The 16,352-nt window shown below is 65.3% G+C and overlaps 1 protein-coding gene across 2 annotated transcripts; it reads left to right on the top strand.

Annotated features, from left to right (window-relative positions):
* The first annotated feature begins 1,148 nt into the window (after positions 1-1,148).
* POLRMT (RNA polymerase mitochondrial) lies at positions 1,149-16,243 on the top strand. Of its 2 annotated transcripts, XM_030297581.1 has the most exons (21): positions 1,149-1,236; positions 1,770-1,868; positions 4,324-4,931; positions 8,419-8,549; positions 8,673-8,865; positions 9,686-9,835; positions 10,057-10,221; positions 10,310-10,477; positions 11,213-11,437; positions 11,617-12,405; positions 12,717-12,839; positions 13,106-13,228; positions 13,476-13,655; positions 13,940-14,026; positions 14,111-14,224; positions 14,316-14,368; positions 14,452-14,550; positions 15,441-15,513; positions 15,713-15,804; positions 15,889-15,959; positions 16,059-16,243. In XM_030297581.1, the coding sequence occupies exons 1-21, from the start codon at positions 1,149-1,151 to the stop codon at positions 16,106-16,108; spliced, it is 3,681 nt and encodes a 1,226-aa protein (XP_030153441.1). In that variant the 3' UTR covers positions 16,109-16,243. The 2 variants fall into 2 exon arrangements, with proteins under 2 accessions (XP_030153441.1, XP_030153434.1); XM_030297574.1 differs by having other exon boundaries at positions 15,713-15,959.
* The last annotated feature ends 109 nt before the right edge of the window (positions 16,244-16,352 follow it).

Here is a 16,352-nt window from a genome sequence, read left to right as displayed (position 1 = left end):
CAAGAGGCCGCCAGGCCGAGGAGGCTGGCCCTTCTAGAGCACACGTCCAGCTTCCACTCTGGGCTAATGGGATAACCAAGTCTGAGAGCCCAAGGGCAGGTGGCAGCTTGAGCTGAAGCCCCTAAGGCCCACTGGCCTGGCCCCTGAGAACTCCTCCAGCTTTGTCTTAGCTTCTTCTTCCTAACCCCCTCTCTGCTCAAGCTTCTCCAGGTATCCACACCTGACTCTGCCTCAGGGCCTTTGCACTTGCGGTGAACTCTGCCTGGAACACAGTTACCCCAGATATTCTTAGTTTCATCCTTCCATGCCAGCTGATGCTCCTCTCCCCCCCCCCCCCCGCCTCAGTTTCCCAAGTGCCTTCCTGGTCTGATTCTGAAGCTCTGGCTCTGACTACTCCCGAGTGAGACCACCCTGAAGATCAGGACTGGGAACTTTCAGGCTCCGGGCTCATTCCATTTTTCATCAGATCAGTTTAGTAGGTTGGTCTGCTTTTCACGCCCTGCTCTGCTCCTGTCCTTGGGACTGGAGGGAGTGGACGAGGGAGACGTCCTGGAAACGACGTCCCAGCTCCCCCTGGTCTGGGGCTGGGAGTCAGACAGACCTCTGCCTTCACTGCGGTCTCCCTAATGTTGGGGCAACTTGCTCGACCTCTCCCAGCCTCAACTTCCTCCGCAATAAACTGGGGCTAGTCATAGTTGCCGCTCCAAAGTCGAAGTTGGAGCAATGAAGATCGCAGACAGGAACCTCTAAATTGCAGAACGCTGTCTTAACTATTTGGCGACCATTCCTTTAGGAAAAAAAAAGAAAGAAGAAGAAGAAGAAGAAGAACAACAACAACAACAACAATCCGGCTTCCCGGTCCTCCCGAAGACGGCTTAGAGTCACCCCGGGTTACCCAAGCAACGGCTCTGTCCCGCCCCTCCCTGGCAGGAGGAAGAGCCAATTAGAGGGCTGTATCGGCGCATGCGTCGGAGACTCCCGGGCCCCGCTGCTCCCTGGGAATCGTGGTTCCGGCTGCCTCCTCTCGCTGCGAGGTCCCTTCACAGCCGCCGTAGGCTGTGGAACTACAACTCCCGGCAGGCGCAGGCGGCGCAGGCGCGGTGTGGGCGGTGCGAACAGCGCGGGCGGCGCGGCGGTCGGCGTGCGGAATGTCGGCGTTTCGCTGGGGCCGCGGCGCGTCCGGTCTCCGGAGGGCCCTGTGGCCTGCGGGCCCCCCCGGCCCCCTGGCCGAGGAAGGTAACGCGGGGGAGACCCGAGGGTGACGCCATGGCCGCTGCCACTGCCTCCTCTCCCCACGGCCGTGACCTTCGGCTTTTAGGTCCCCGGGATCCAGCTACCCCCCACCTTTGCTCCTTGCCCAGTGTGGTTCTGTGGAACCCATTGACTGGACCCCGCTTTCACTCGCCCTTAGGCCACTCCCCCGATGGGGATCGGCACAGCACTTGGACGCTTGACTCTTGGTTTCTTTTGGAGTCCCCTGACCCCTTCTTTGCGACTTAGGGCCCTTGACCTTTGAACTCTCACAGCACCTTTAGTTGGAGGAACCCTTTATGTTGATCCCACGCCCAAATTTCTTTTCTGTAAGGTCCCCTTCACCTTTGACCTCTTGGGTTCTTTCCAACGTGAGGCCCGTGACCACTGACGGTTTGCAATGAATTTAGAGCTCTTTTGCCCCAGGATCCTGCGATTTCTGTCCACACGAGGCCCTCCCAGCCCCCCAGGCCGCGGGCCTCCTTCTGCCTCCCTCAGCCTCTCTCTTTCGCCCACAGGGGCCCTCAGTGGTGTCTGGGGCCGCAGAAGGAGCTTGTCCGCCAGCCCTTGTGAGCAAGACCGCCGGAAGGACTGGGGCCACGCGGAGCTGCTGGAGGGTGAGCCCAGACCCCCAAGGCTTGAAGGCTTGGAGCCTGAAGCCCCTCCTCTCTGTCCCCCCGCCCCTCCCAGCCACGGGCACTCTGCTGGGGGGTTACCTCCCCGTTTCCTCACAGTGACACCACGAGAAGGGCTGCATTCTGCAAAGCAGGGTAACTGAATGGTTCCCCTGCCCTCAGTGTCCTCATGCGGATGGTGACAGGAAGCTTGTGCTGTACACAGAGGGCTGTTGTTTCCCCTTCCCCGAACCCCGCAGGCGCTCCTACTCTCCTGGTGAGGCCCAACGTGGTAGCTGGAGAGGCTGGCCCAAGGCTGCACGAACTGCTCCTGCAGAGTCAGGATTCGAATCCTGAACTGACGCACGTGCCCTGGCCCGGCTGTCTGGGCTCGGGCGCCCGAGGGGTCCAGTCGGGGTCCTGCCGTCTTCACAGCGTGGGCCGGCCCAGTCCTGGCACCGCCACAGGGAGGTGGGGGCATGTGTGTTCCCTCACTGGAGCCCCCCAGACCATGGCCACTGCTTCCTGCTTCCCCCCCCCCCCCCCCGCCCCGCGTCTCCAGTGTGTCTAAAAAGGAAAAGTTTGTTTCAGGAAATTCTGAACATAGAGAAGTAGAGTACCATCGTCCTCAACACCAACCTTCTTTCGTTTCTTACTCGCTACCTAATTGTCTTAAAGCCCGAGTATCCTATGTTCAATGGAGGAAGGTTCTGGAAGTCTGAATCGCATTACATCACTCTCCAGCCTAAAAACCCGCCAACTCTGTCCTCTAGCATAGGATAAGCTAATAACCCTCCCCCCCCCCCCCCCCCCGACAGTCACAGGTCCATGCCTGCCTTGTCATCCAAAGGCACCGTTGCCACCGCGGGGAGAAAAGCTGTGCGCACAGCCACGTCACGTCGGCCTCACCTCCTCGACAGACACGGGTGCCCCACATGCACGCCCCACGTGTTGGCTCCTACAGGGGCCAAGGCCGCCCTGCCTCTTCAGTTTACTCCAGCAAGTCTTTGTTGGACCGAAGCCGGCGGGTGCGGCTGGACTGCGTGGGTGCCGTTGGTCCTCAGTAGTATTTGCACAGTTACCTAAGAACTAAACTCCATCCGTAACCCCCAAGTCCCAGTCCCTTGTGGACACGTGCAGAGCAGCAAATAGTGGAGCTGCCCGATGTCCCCGTCCCCAGCTGGGGTTGAAGCAGGTGACACACTGGCCTCTTGTTTTAGCACATATTGTAAACAAGTGTCCTTCTCAAGGTATGTGTAGTGCCACGTTTCTGCATTTTGGGGGCTGTCTGTTGGTGATTTTGCTGTTTAACGTGGTCCCCAAGCATAGTGCCTAAGTTCGAGAGGGCTGTGATGTGCCTTTTGGAGAAAATACACATTTTCGTTTTTATTTTTTTAATGTTTACTTAATTGATTTGAGAGAAAGAGAGAGAGGGAGACACAGAATCCCAGCTAGGCTCCACACCAACAGTGTAGAACCCAGCACAGGGCTCGAACTCACACACTGTGAGCTCATGAGCTGAGCCGACATCAAGCGTCAGACGCTTAACCGACTGAGCCAGCCAGGCGCCCAGAAATAGGTGTTTGCTTACAGTTGCGGTGCTGTTGGCTGTGGGCTCAACGTTAGTGAATTAACAACGTATGTGAAATAAGGCATCTTAAACAGAGGGACACGGAAGAAGGTTACGTGTTGATCTGTCGGGGACTCCCGTGATCTGTGAAGCCGTTGTGACGCAGGGCTAGCCGTGGCACCTGACTCTGCAGGAAACTCCGGTCATACCGATCATAGCGATCAGGAGTAGAGTGTGCAGAGGCCCTGAGGCTATTGTGGCCGCAGCCTGGGGGGAGTGGGGGGAGGCGAGGGCAGGGCCCCTGGGGCACCTGGATGGATTTTGAGGCAGCGCCACACCTCTGAGGGTGTGCAGACAGGCTGGGTGTGGAGGCTTGGACGATCTTAAGGGTTTTTTGGCTGAGGGCCTGCAAGGACCACGCCGCCAGTGACAGTGACAGCCAGTGACGATGACACGGAGGGGCAGGTTTTGGGAAGTCGAGTCAGGCTGTCGCAGAGGTGCTGAATGAGTGGGTAGGGTGTATGCGCCTGAAAATTGGGGGACATAACATAGGACTGAGACCTCGAGGGGTGCCTGGGGGGCTCAGTCGGTTAAGCATCCAACTTGGGCTAAGGTCGTCATCTTGTGGTTCACGGGTTCGAGTCCAAATCGGGCTCCGTGCTGACAGCTCGGAGCCTGGAGCCTGCTTCCGATTCTGTGTCTCCCTCTCTCTCTGCCCCTCCCCGTTCACGCTCTGTCTCTCTCAAAAATAAATAATCGTTTAAAAAAAAAAAAAAGAACCAAGGCCCCGAGAGTTGGCGAGGCCAGCCACCCCCCAAAACCGCAGGTCTGAAGAGGTTGTTGCTCGCACGGGGGTCCCCCTGACGTCCTCGCCCTTCGCCCCCACAGTGCTCGAGGCCCGGGTGCGGCAGCTGCAGGCCGCGCGTGTGTCGGAGGTGACCGTGAGGAGGCCCCGCCCGGCCCGACTCCCAGAAGCCGGCGGCTTCCAGCCACGCAGGAAGGCCCAGAAGGGGGGCGAGGGCACCGCCCCGGGGCTCGGCGGCCACTGGGCGCAGAAGCTGGACCAGGAGAAGTGGGCGATGCAGAGGCGCAAGCAGCGGCTGCAGGCGAAGCTGCAGGTGCGGGCCCAGCAGCTGGCCTGTGAGCACAGGCTGCGGATGGTGCCCCAGCTGCTGAGCGCCCCGCTGGCCGAGCGCCTGCTGCGCTGGGAGCAGGAGACCCCCCGGAGCCCCTGGGAGGAGCAGCTGGCGCGGCTGCTGCGGGAGGCGCCGCGGAGGCTGAGCTGCGAGGCGGAGCGGGCCCACGAGGCGGGGGGCGCCCCCGCGCGGCTGGAGACCCAGCAGCAGAGGCTCCTGGCCTTCCTGGAGTGCTGCCTGCTCTCGGGCCACCTGCCCCTCGCCCACCACGTGCTGGTCACCTGCCACAGCAAGTGGCGGCAGCGGCGGGTGCTCACGCTGGCCGCGTACAACACCGTCATGCTCGGCTGGGCTCGCGAGGTGAGCGGCGGCCCCGGGGGAGGGGCGTCTGCGGGGTCCGCCGGGGGCGCGCCTGGTCCGAGCCCGGGGCTCTGAGCCCCAGAGGCCGAGTCCTGTGCTTGTTACCGTCCTGATGATTCTCGTGGCTTGTCAACCATGGGTCCCACGTGGCCCTCAAGGGACATTTCCCAAAACAGCCAAAAGAGAAGGAGGGAGTCCTGCTGAACGTTTTAGTCCCTTTCCTTCTGGACGCCTCGACCGGGGCCTCCGTGCCTGACTGGTGTGAGGGGCGCTTTGGCCTCCGGGGGAGTTTCCAGCCCCTTCTCGGGACAGCGACTTCGCTGCTTTAGGTGGGGCTTCCTCGGGTGGGGAGTTAGCTCCTTCTGGATGCCTCGACCGGGGCCTCCGTGCCTGACTGGTGTGAGGGGCGCTTTGGCCTCCCGGGGGAGTTTCCAGCCCCTTCTCGGGACAGCGACTTCGCTGCTTTAGGTGGGGCTTCCTCGGGTGGGGAGTTAGCTCAGCGCGTCTCGATGCGGGCGTTCGTTCGTGGCCGTGGGGTTCCCTGCGGGGTCCGCTCTGGCCATGCCCCGTGTCTCTCCAAGTGTTTTTAATTTCCCCGCGGCGGCGGCCCGGGCTGCTTGTTCAAGAGTGTTCTTCACGTGGCCTCGCAGGGGCGCAGCTCCGAGCCCCCTCCCTGTGCTCAGGCCCGAGGCAGAGACCGTCGCGTGGGGACCGAGGCGCCGGCTGTGAGCGTGGGCTTGTGGCCGAGACGGCCGGGCCTCACTCGAGGACAGGACAGCAGGCCCAGGGGCCACCATCGCTTTACGTCTGCGTCGGCCCGTGGCGTGGAGATGCCCGGTCCCCACAGGCGGCAGTCACGTTCGTCTTTGTCACTGGGACGCACTAGCTTCAGGGAGTTAGTGAAGGCAAGAGGGTCGTTTTCTTCCCCCCAAGGTCACAGGGCCCTGTTACGGCGGGACATTTCTGCCATTGGCGCGGGCGCCAGCTTCCTGCATTTGCGGCGATGACCAAAACCTGGGTGGCTTAGAGTGACAGTTATTTTTTTCCAGTCCCAGGTCAAAGCGGGCGGGGCCGCTGCCTTCCTGCCTCTTCCAGCTCCCGGAGCCCCTGTGGTCCTGGGCCTGTGGCCGCGTCCCCAGGCGTCTCCAGGTGTCCCGCATCTGCCCTGTCCTGACACTCCTCACGCGGCTTCATCTGAACTCATTCCGTTAGCAAAGATCCCTCAAGGGCCCGTGTTATGAGGTCCCGAGTAGGTGGGGGTTTGGGGGCATTGCTAACCCCATCCCAGGCCCGTCGTGCGTGGACTGCACAGGCATCCCGGGCTCCGGAAGTCATGGTTTCTGGGCGGCCTGCGCATGCGGGATGGGGCTTGGCTGTTACCCAGAGCCCAGCCTGAGTCCCGTGGCTGCCGCTTGCCCACCGTGTGGCCCACACCTCCCACTTCTCTCTGAGCTTCGGTGTCCCCGCGTGTAAGGCAGAGGGGCCTGATTTAGAGCCTCGGCCACCGTGTCCGCGTGCGCGCGTGTGTCTCTGTAAAGCGTAAAGGTGAGACGGCACGTGGGGTCCAGACATGCTTCCTGTAGACCAGCGCTGTCCGGCGGGGGTCCCTGCCCCGTTGGCACGTTCACCTGCTCCGGCTGCGCGTGACCCCCGAGCATTTGCAGAGCTGAAGGTTTAAACGTGGTGGCTACGTGTGGCCGCTGACGGCCAGTAGGGCGGCCTGGGCGAGGTTCTTGAGACAAGCGCCTGAAAACCCGGTTGCCGGCACCGCGGTCCCTGGTGTGGCGGCACGCCTTGGATGAAGGCAGCAGGAGCTGGGGGCGGGGGTGGGGCGTGCTAGGAGCCTTGTTTTCTCCAGCGGGTCTGCAGCGGCACAGACCTCCAGTGGTCCGGGAAGCAGCTGCAAGAGAACGTAGCACGTACAGCAGAACCTGGACCGCGAGGAAGCTGTTCCGCGAGACAGGCAGACGTTCCTGATACATTCTCACTTGGTGAGCGAGCGAGGTCTTGCAGTTCACCTAGAACATGACGCCGAGTGTCATGTGGTCGCAGCTGAGCCAGTGGTTCTCTGTGGGGGTGGGTGATCATCGCCCACGCTGGGATGCTCAGTCTCGTTGGCAGAACTCAGTGAGTTTTCAGAACGTTGGCGCTCGTGTATTTTTGTCCCCTCGACGCACCTGCGGACAGCCCTTTGCTTTTCCATCCAAGAGCGAGCTCGGGAACGCTTTGCTTCATTCTAGGTCGGGCCGCCTGCAGATAGGGACCTTGTCCTCTGCTGCCTCGCTGCCAGTTACGTTAAGTGCGGCACGTGACAAAAGTTTATTAATCATGTGCTGTAGTCAGCACCAGCGGCAGCGTATACAGTGACCCCCACGCAGAAAAAGGTTGAGGAGAAAGGCGGTAAGAAGGAGATGATTCTGGTGGAAGTCGAAGGAAATCATTGGAGACTATGAACGAGGCATGCAGGGGCTGAAATTGCAAGATTTTACAGGAAGTCTACGTCTGTACCTCGCCTGCAGAGGAGGAGGAGAAGGCGGAGGAATCCCTCACTTCACACGAGATTAGGGAGATGTGTGAAGTGTGGGAAACTGCAAAATTGTGTAGCAAAGCACCGCCCGAATAAGGCTGTAGCAATGTGAGCAACGGGTCTGTTTAGCGACAACGCGATGTCCCGTTTTTGCGAAACCCTCAAGAGGAGGCAAAGCAAGCGTCACCGGATAGGTTCCCTGTTAAAGCCTCAGGAAAAGAAGAAGATTGCACTGAGCCGATAGATAGCAGCGATTCCCTTAGTGATAGTGACAGTTGTCCTGCACAGTCACCCTCCTCTCTCTCCTCTCCCTCGCTCCAGCCACGGAGGTTCTCAAAGGTAAGTGCAGGTTAATGTGTATTTCTTTATACCGTGAGTTATATTATTTTCTATTATCTTACAGTATCGTAATCATTTTTACATGAATATGTTTGGATTGTGCGTTGCCATTATTTCTCATGGGGAAATCGCTTTGACATACAAGTACTTTGGATTACACACATGTCTCTGGAACGACTTATGCTCGCAAACAAGGTTTCCTGTACTTGGAAATGAACGGAGGCCTGAACGCGGCGTGCCTCCAGCCGGGGGGTGTCGGAGGGAGGTTGACAGCCACGGCGCCTGTGTGAGAGAGGCCGCACTCAAACCAGGGACAGGACTAGCACTTGCGGAAATGGGGAAGAGGTGGGCTAACCCCGGAGCAGGTGGGTGGAAGACAGCACACGGACGCAGAGAACACTGAAGAGCCTCTTGTAGCGGCTGGAGTAGTGCACGTTCACGTCCACGGTATCAGCACCTCTCCCGTCGGGAACCCAGCCCCCACCTGGTCCCACGTGGTGTCACCAAGTGCCTGCGCTGCACTTGGCCGGCAAGCCTTTTCCTAATTCGCTGGCTGGAGAGCAAGGTCTCAAGGGACGGGCTGGCCACCCCAGGACCCTCACCCCAACTTGATCTCCCCAGGGCTCCTTCAAAGAGCTGGTTTACGTGTTCTTCATGGTGAAAGATGCCGGCCTCACCCCAGACCTCTTGTCCTACGCAGCTGCGCTCCAGTGCATGGGACGGCTGGACCAGGACGCCAGGACCGTCCAAAGGTGGGTGGGCATCGGGCCCTTGCTGGGGCCCGGGCCGCCCAGAAGGCCGCCATGGCCGCCTGGCACTGAGACCTGCAGGGTGTTGGGGGCTGCCCATCCCTTAGGCACCATGCGCCCCCACAGGTGTCTGGACCAGATGGCCCAGGATGGGCTGCGGCTGCAGGACCTCTTCTCCAGCGTGCCACTGTGCCAGGAGGAGCAGGCCGCGCTCCTGCAGGCAGTGCACAAGGCCCAGCCCACCTTCAGCCCTCCTTTGCAGCCCCAGCCCGAGCCCCAGGTCAACACCTCACCCCTGCTCAGGGAGATCTACGCCAAGGTGAGAGGGCCCGGACACCCACGGGGCGGGGGGGGGGGGGGGGGGGGGCGTGTCCTGTTGGGGATGAGCCGGGACCACCCTGTCCTTGTGGAGTCTCCTCGGCCCCTCCTTTAATTTCTCTCGGAGCCACCCGCGTCCCAGGGGTGCCCTCCCTGCTCTTCAGAGGCCAGACGAACCAGCCTTGGCAAGTCCCAGTCCCCACCGGGGCCCTGACCCTAAAGATTAAAGCTGGAAGGTGCCACAGCCTCGCCGTTGGGTTCCCACCCAGAGGCTCAGCGGCGAGCAGAGCACAGGCGTCGTACCAGAGCTGGGTGTAGACAGCCCGAGCTTTGGCCAGCCTCAAGCAGCAGGTGGGCAGTGTGGCCGGGGCTCTGTCCGCTGTGCAGTCATTAGAAGACCTGCCTTGTGTGGGCCTGTGTGTGATTCTCAGCGTGCTGGGTTTTGCGGTTTTCGATTTCTCTTTTTGGGTGGGTCACGCATTTGCACAGTTTCCAGTTTAAACACGAGCTCACCGCCCAGAGACCTGAGCTGTGTCTCCCCAGGTAGTTCCCACCCCCACCCAGTGAGGCCGGGCAAATGCTGGGTGGCTGTCACGTGCTCTTTGGCACCTTGCTGCCTTCCATCCTCTCGGAGGGGTGATTTTCCGGGGACTCGGAGAAGCAGATGTGGCTCTGCGGGTGGGGGTCCTGGACGTGCCCGCCGGACAGCTGCCCTCGTCGGCCTTGTGTGTAGGAGAGTCCAGCCTGTGGGGGCCTGACCTCCTGCTTGCCCCCCCCACACACACGGGAAGGCCCCGTGTCATACTGTCCCCACCCCGCAGGAGGGCCCCGTGTCATACCCCAAGCTGCACCTGCCTCTGTGGAAGCTGCAGACCCTCTTCCAGCAGCAGCTGCGTGTGGAGATGGCCACCACCGTCACTGTGGAGTCGGTGGAGAAGGCCCAGCTGCTCACCAAGGAGGTCCTGCACGCGGTGAGGAGCTCGGCTGAATCGCAGCCCCCTGGGGTCGGGCGGGCGGTGGGGCCGGGGCAGCCCGTGGGTCGCCCGCCGCCGCGAGGAGAGTGCGAGGTGGGCCACGTGGCTCGGCAGGACCCCTCCTCCGGGGTCCCCCCACCCCCCCCCCTCCCCCCCCCCCTCCACTCCCCCCCCCCCCTCCCGAGGCGGTGACTCCTGTGTCCGCCCCGCCCCCGCAGCGGAGGACCCTGAAGCAGCTGCGCACCGCGTGGGTGGAGGCGCTGTGCGCGGGGCTGCGGGACGTGAAGGCCAGTGAGGCCCGCGCCGCCCGCTCCGGCCGCCCCACGCTCTTCCCGTACCTGTGTCTGCTCACCGAGCGGGAGCTCGCCAGGCTGCTGCTGCAGGTGGGGCGTCGGCGGGCTGGGGGGCGGCGGGGGGGGGGGGTGGCGGCGGCGCTGGCCGGGCTCTGCTCACCTCACGGTGCCGCCCCAGACCCTGCAGGTGCTGCCGCCGCAGGGAGAGTCCCTCCTCTCCCTGGCGCAGCAGCTGGGCCTGCGCGTCTTCAACCGGCACGCGGTGCAGAAGAAGCAGCTCAGCCAGGTGCAGGCGCTGCAGCAACGCTACTACCAGTACCTGCACCTGCTGGCCTCGGACACCCAGGTGAGGCCCGTTGGGGGGGGAGGGGAGGGGCCTCGGACACCCAGGTGAGGCCCGTGGGGGAGGGGGGGCCTCGTACACCCAGGTGAGGCCCGTGGGGGGGGGGTGGGGGGGCCTCGGACACCCAGGTGAGGCCCGTGGGGGGAGGGGGGGGCCTCGGACACCCAGGTGAGGCCCGTGGGGGGGGTGGGGGGCCTCGGACACCCAGGTGAGGCCCGTGGGGGGGGGGGCTCGGACACCCAGGTGAGGCCCGTGGGGGAGGGGGGGGCCTCGGACACCCAGGTGAGGCCCATGGGGGGGGTGGGGGGCCTCGGACACCCAGGTGAGGCCCGTGGGGGGGGGTGGGGGGCCTCGGACACCCAGGTGAGGCCCGTGGGTGGGGGTGGGGGGCCTCGGACACCCAGGTGAGGCTCGTGCTGGGGGAGGGTGCTCGGACACCCAGGTGAGGCCCGGGGGGGGGGGGGCCTCGGACACCCAGGTGAGGCCCGTGGGGGGCTCGGACACCCAGGTGAGGCCCGTCGGGGGGGGGGGGGGGCCTTGGACACCCAGGTGAGGCCTGTGGGGGGGGGGGCCTTGGACACCCAGGTGAGGCCTGTGGGGGGGGGCTCGGACACCCAGGTGAGGCCCGTCGGTGGGGGGGGGGGGGCGGCTCGGACACCCAGGTGAGGCCCGGGGCGGTGGGGGGGGTGCAGGGCTGGGCTCAGACCCCCAGCCCCTGACCCACTCCCCCGCCCCCAGGTGGCGGTGCCCTGCCTGCCGCGGCAGTACTGGGAGACGCTGGGGGCGCCCGAGGCCCCCCATGAACAGCCCTGGCCCTTGCCTGTGCTGGTGCAGTTGGGCAAGCGTCTGGCAGAGATGCTGGTGGAGGTGGTGCGGATGCCCGGCAGCCTGGCCGCCCCCCAGGGCTCCTGCTCGCTCATCCCGGTGCTCTACCACGTGTACTCCTTCCGCAGCTTCCGCCAGGTGGGGCCTGCGCGAGGCGGGGGTGCTCCGGGGGGCCCGGAGGGGGGCCGCGGCCGGGTCCTGTGGAAATCCTGCTGGGGTCCTACGCCCGGGCCCGGGGCTGGAGGGGGCCCTCTGCCCGCCGTGCGTCCTTCGGGGCGATCGACGCCTCTGCCGGTCTTTGCCCGCCTCGCCCCCAGATCGGGATCCTGAAGCCACACCCGGCCTTCACGCAGCTGCTGGCGACCGCAGCGGAGCACACGCTGACCTTTGAGGCGGCCGAGGTGCCCATGCTGTGCCCGCCGCTGCCCTGGACGTCACCGCACACGGGCGCCTTCCTGCTGAGTCCCACAAAGCTCGTGCGCTCTGTGGAGGGCACCACGCAGCACCAGCGCCTGCTGGACAGCTGCCCGCCCGCCGAGCTACACGGCGCCCTGGACGCCCTCACCCAGCTGGGCAACTGCGCCTGGCGCGTCAACGGCCGCGTGCTAGACCTGGTGCTGGAGCTCTTCGCCGCCAAGGGCTGCCCCCGCCTGGGTGTGCCGGCCCCGCCGTCCGAGGCGCCCCGGCCGCCTGAGGGCCGCCTGCCGCCGGACGCCTCGCCTGCCCAGAAGGCCGAGCTGCGGCGGGAGCTGGCCCGCTGCCTCAAAGTGGCCCGGGAGATGCACAGCCTGCGGTCGGACGCGCTCTACCGCCTCTCGCTGGCGCAGCACCTGCGTCACTGCGTCTTCTGGCTGCCCCACAACATGGACTTCCGCGGCCGCACCTACCCCTGCCCGCCCCACTTCAACCACCTGGGCAGCGACCTGGCGCGAGCCCTGCTGGAGTTCGCCCAGGGCCGCCCGCTCGGTCCCCGCGGCCTCGACTGGCTCAAGATCCACCTGGTCAACCTGACCGGGCTCAAGAAGCGGGAGCCGCTGCGGGCGCGCCTGGTTTTCGCCGACGAGGTGATGGAGGACATTCTGGACTCTGCCGACCGGCCCATGACGGTAGGGGCGGGGTCTTCCCCTCCCCCCACCTCCCCCGCCTGTTCCCGGCACCCGCTACCCCCGCCCCTCCCTTGGCACGCTCCTGGCGGCGGCCTTCCTTCGGGGTTTCCCTTGGCCCCGGTTCCCCGGCGGCTCTGCGGCCCTTCCCTCCAGGGTTAGCTCTCCTTCCAGACCTTTCCCCGTCCCGCTCCTGCTCGCTCGGGGCTGTTCCCGGGTGTCCCTCCCTGCCCATCGCTCCCGTCGCCCCCCCCCCCCCCCCCCCGCCGCTGTTCCGGGGGGCTCTGTCCCGGCCTCATGCTGCCCTCCCTCAGGGCCGCAAGTGGTGGATGGAGGTGGAGGAGCCCTGGCAGGCCCTGGCCTGCTGCATGGAGATCGCTCGGGCCGTGCGCGCTCCCGACCCCGCTGCCTATATTTCTCACTTCCCGGTCCACCAGGTGAGCTGGCGGGGACCCTGTCTCGGGGTGCGCCTGGCTCAGCGGGGCGCGGCTGGAGGCGTGCGAGGTTCCGTAGAAGTGCGGGCGTCTAGTGCACATCCCGCTGTGTTTGGCTGGTGTCCCCCTCGTGGAGGCCGGCCCCCGTGGGAGTGGCTGGCCCTGCGGGGCGACCTCCTACGGCGGTGGTACGGGCGGCACACTGGGGCGCCCCGGAGCGCTGGCTCGATCCCCAGGGTTGCCCCGCCCCCCGCCCCTGTCGGCCCCAGGACGGCTCCTGTAACGGGCTGCAGCACTATGCCGCTCTCGGCCGCGACAGCATCGGGGCCGCCTCCGTCAACCTGCTGCCCTCGGACGTGCCGCAGGACGTGTACAGCGGAGTGGCCGCGCAGGTGGGCACCGCGGTCCCCGCCTGCTCGTGCCCAGGGCCCGCGTGGGGTCTCCGTCCTGGGGACACCTGGATTTGCAGGTCGCGTGGCCCCAGTCACCGGTGACGGGAGCAGGCAGTCAGGGTGGGCTTCCCCAGGGGAGGGGTCAGAAGAGGGAACGGTGGGGTCCTTGGGAAGAGAAGGGGCAGCCGGGCAGGGCGGGAGGTGGAAGGTCTACGCACCCGCCCGCTGACCCCGAACGCCTGCGCAGGTGGAGGTGTTCCGCAGTCAGGACGCCAAGCGGGGCGTGCGGGTCGCCCAGGTGCTCGAGGGGTTCATCAGCCGCAAGGTGGTGAAGCAGACGGTGATGACTGTGGTGTACGGGGTCACCCGCTACGGGGGCCGCCTGCAGATCGAGAGGCGCCTGCGGGAGCTCAGCGACTTCCCCCAGGTGCGCAGCCTGGCGGGCGCTTGGCCCCGCGGCGGCGTCGAGGTTTCCCCCGGCCCCGGCCCGCCCCCTGCCCTGAACGGCCAGCTGCTGGACAGCAAGCAGTCCTTGCCCCCCCCCCCCCCGACCCCCCAGCCTCAGGGGCTCCCGTGTCTCTCTCCGAAAGAAAGACGGGGCCGGGCTTCTGGGTTCCCAGAGGGTGCCATGAGGTCGTCTTCCTGGGGGGCGGTGGGTGGGTGATCGCCCACCCTGTGCGCCCGCCGACCGCTGCCCCGCACCCCCTCCAGGAGTTCGTGTGGGAGGCGTCTCACTACCTGGTGCGCCAGGTGTTCAACAGTCTCCAGGAGATGTTCTCGGGCACGCGGGCCATCCAGGTGTGTCCTCGCCCCCTCCCCGGGCCCACCGGGCTGTCCCTGACAAGGGGGGCCCTGCCCTGAGCCCGTGCCCTGTGTCCACAGCACTGGCTGACTGAGAGCGCCCGGCTCATTGCCCACGCGGGCTCGGCTGTGGAGTGGGTCACGCCCCTGGGCATCCCCGTCATCCAGCCCTACCACCGGGACTCCAAGGTCATGGTAGGTGCGGCCCCGCCCCCACCACCCCACCCCCGCTCCGTGTGTCCCTGTCCGGGCGGGACTCCTGACCCTCCCCACCCCGCTCCTGCAGATCGGCGGCGGGATCCAGAGCCTCACCTTCAGCCACAGCGGGGATACCAGCCAGTGAGTGCCGGTGGGGGTGCTGGGCTGGGGGCTGCCCCCGGGTCAGACCAGGCTAGAGGCGGCTGAGTCCTCCCCCTCCCCAGGAGGCCCAACACACTGAAGCAGAAGAACGGCTTCCCCCCCAACTTCATCCACTCTCTGGACTCTTCACACATGATGCTCACAGCCCTCCACTGCTACAGGTGGGCCCCACGTCTGCAGCTTGCCTCGTGGGCCGGGCGTGCTCAGACTGTGTCTGTTAGCGATCTGTGTGCACACCCTCTTCTGGGTGTTGGGGACACAGTGGGGACCCACCGAGTGGGGAAGGCGGGTGGTGAGGCCGGGTCAGACAGGGTCAGGGGACCAGGACCGAGGCCTACGGGAGGCGAGGACCCTAGTCACCTGGGTCGTGGGACCCGGTGCCCAGAAAAGGACTACACGTAAGCATACGCAAAGGCCCCGAGGCGGCGAGGTGTGTGTGAGGGGGAAGCAGCTGGCTGGGCCGGTGGGGAAGGTGTCACTGCTCCGAGTGAGAAGTGCCTGTGGTTCCATCCAAGGGAGTGCCGGCACGGCAGCACACTGTTCTGACGGGTTCGTGGGCCTTGTAGGGGGAAGCGTCTGGGTTTCTGTTCTGAGCTCTGCAGAGGCACCCAAGCATGGCCATAGGGCAGGTGTGTGGATAGTCGGGTTAGAAAGGAGCCAGCGTTCAGAGACAGGTTGCCATTTGTGCCTGCCTCCTGCGGGTGGCACAGGACCCCTGGGACGGAGCCCTGTAGTGACGGGTGGGGGGACAGTATCGGCTGCGGCAACTGGGGACGGCGGGGGGGGGGGGCAGTGACACGGGACAGAGTTTTCTTACTAAGAGGAGAACCGTTTCCCGGTATTAACAAGACTGGCAAACAGTGGCTGGGACACGGGGGGTCGGGAGGTGTGAAGAGGGTGTGAGGCGGGACCATGAACAGGTGAGCTGACCGGTGGGGAGCCGGGTCCCACCGCGGGTGGGGGGGCTTGAGGTGAGGATGGGAAGGAGCAGAGGGGGGAGTGGCCCTGGAGGGGCAGCCCCCCTCACGGGAGACCCCGACTGCCACCGCAGGAAAGGCCTGACCTTCGTCTCCGTGCACGACTGCTTCTGGACCCACGCAGCTGACGTGGAGGTCATGAACCAGGTGCTGCCCGCCCTGCGCCCACACCCGGCCCCCCTCGGAGGGCGGCGGGTCCCCTTGACCCCACGCCCTTGCCCCGCCCGTAGCACCAGGCACCGGCTGCCTCAGTCCAGCCGTCAGTGCCCGGGTTGGGGCGGGACCTGGGAAGCCCCGCCCCCCCGTTCTCCCTCCCGACGACCCCCCCCCCCGCCCCCGCCCCCAGGTATGCCGGGAGCAGTTTGTGCGCCTGCACAGCCAGCCCATCCTGCACAACCTGTCCAGGTTCCTGATGAAGCGATTCTGCTCTGGCTCCAGGTCTAGCGCCCCCTCCCCCAGTGCGGCCGGGACCACCCCTCCCTGCCGCACTGGGCCTCACGCCCGCCCTGCCCTCGGCCTCAGGTCCCCACAGCACTTAAAGAGCGTGCGGACTGGCAAGCTCCAGGACACGCTGAAGTCGGTGCCCAAGACAGGTAGGGCCCGACACCCCGAGCGTTCCCTGAGGGCGGGGGGCGCGGAGGTGTCGCCCAGGGCCCCGCCGCAAGGTCTCCGCTGGGCCCTCTGCTCCACAGGGGCCTTCGACCTGAAGCAGGTGAAGCACTCCACTTACTTCTTCAGCTGACGCCGCGCCGCCGCCCGCCCTGTACCATAGTGTAAATAAAGCTGTTGCCACCCATGGGGTCGAGCGTCTCCCGCCGGTCTCGGGGCACCCGAGCAGCTGGGCCCCGGCACCAAGCAGTCAGAGGCCGGCAGGCTGGACGCCAATGCTGTCGTTTATTGCGCGGAATGGGGGTGTGGGGGTTAGGGGCGTGGAGCGCGGCGGGGGCGCTGCTGCCTCGGCCCGTCGGTACATTCATCACGGCGGC

The sequence above is a fragment of the Lynx canadensis genome, chromosome A2 (assembly GCF_007474595.2).
Source record: "Lynx canadensis isolate LIC74 chromosome A2, mLynCan4.pri.v2, whole genome shotgun sequence".
NCBI lineage: Eukaryota > Metazoa > Chordata > Mammalia > Carnivora > Felidae > Lynx > Lynx canadensis.
This window is presented reverse-complemented; position numbering and strand designations above follow the sequence as displayed.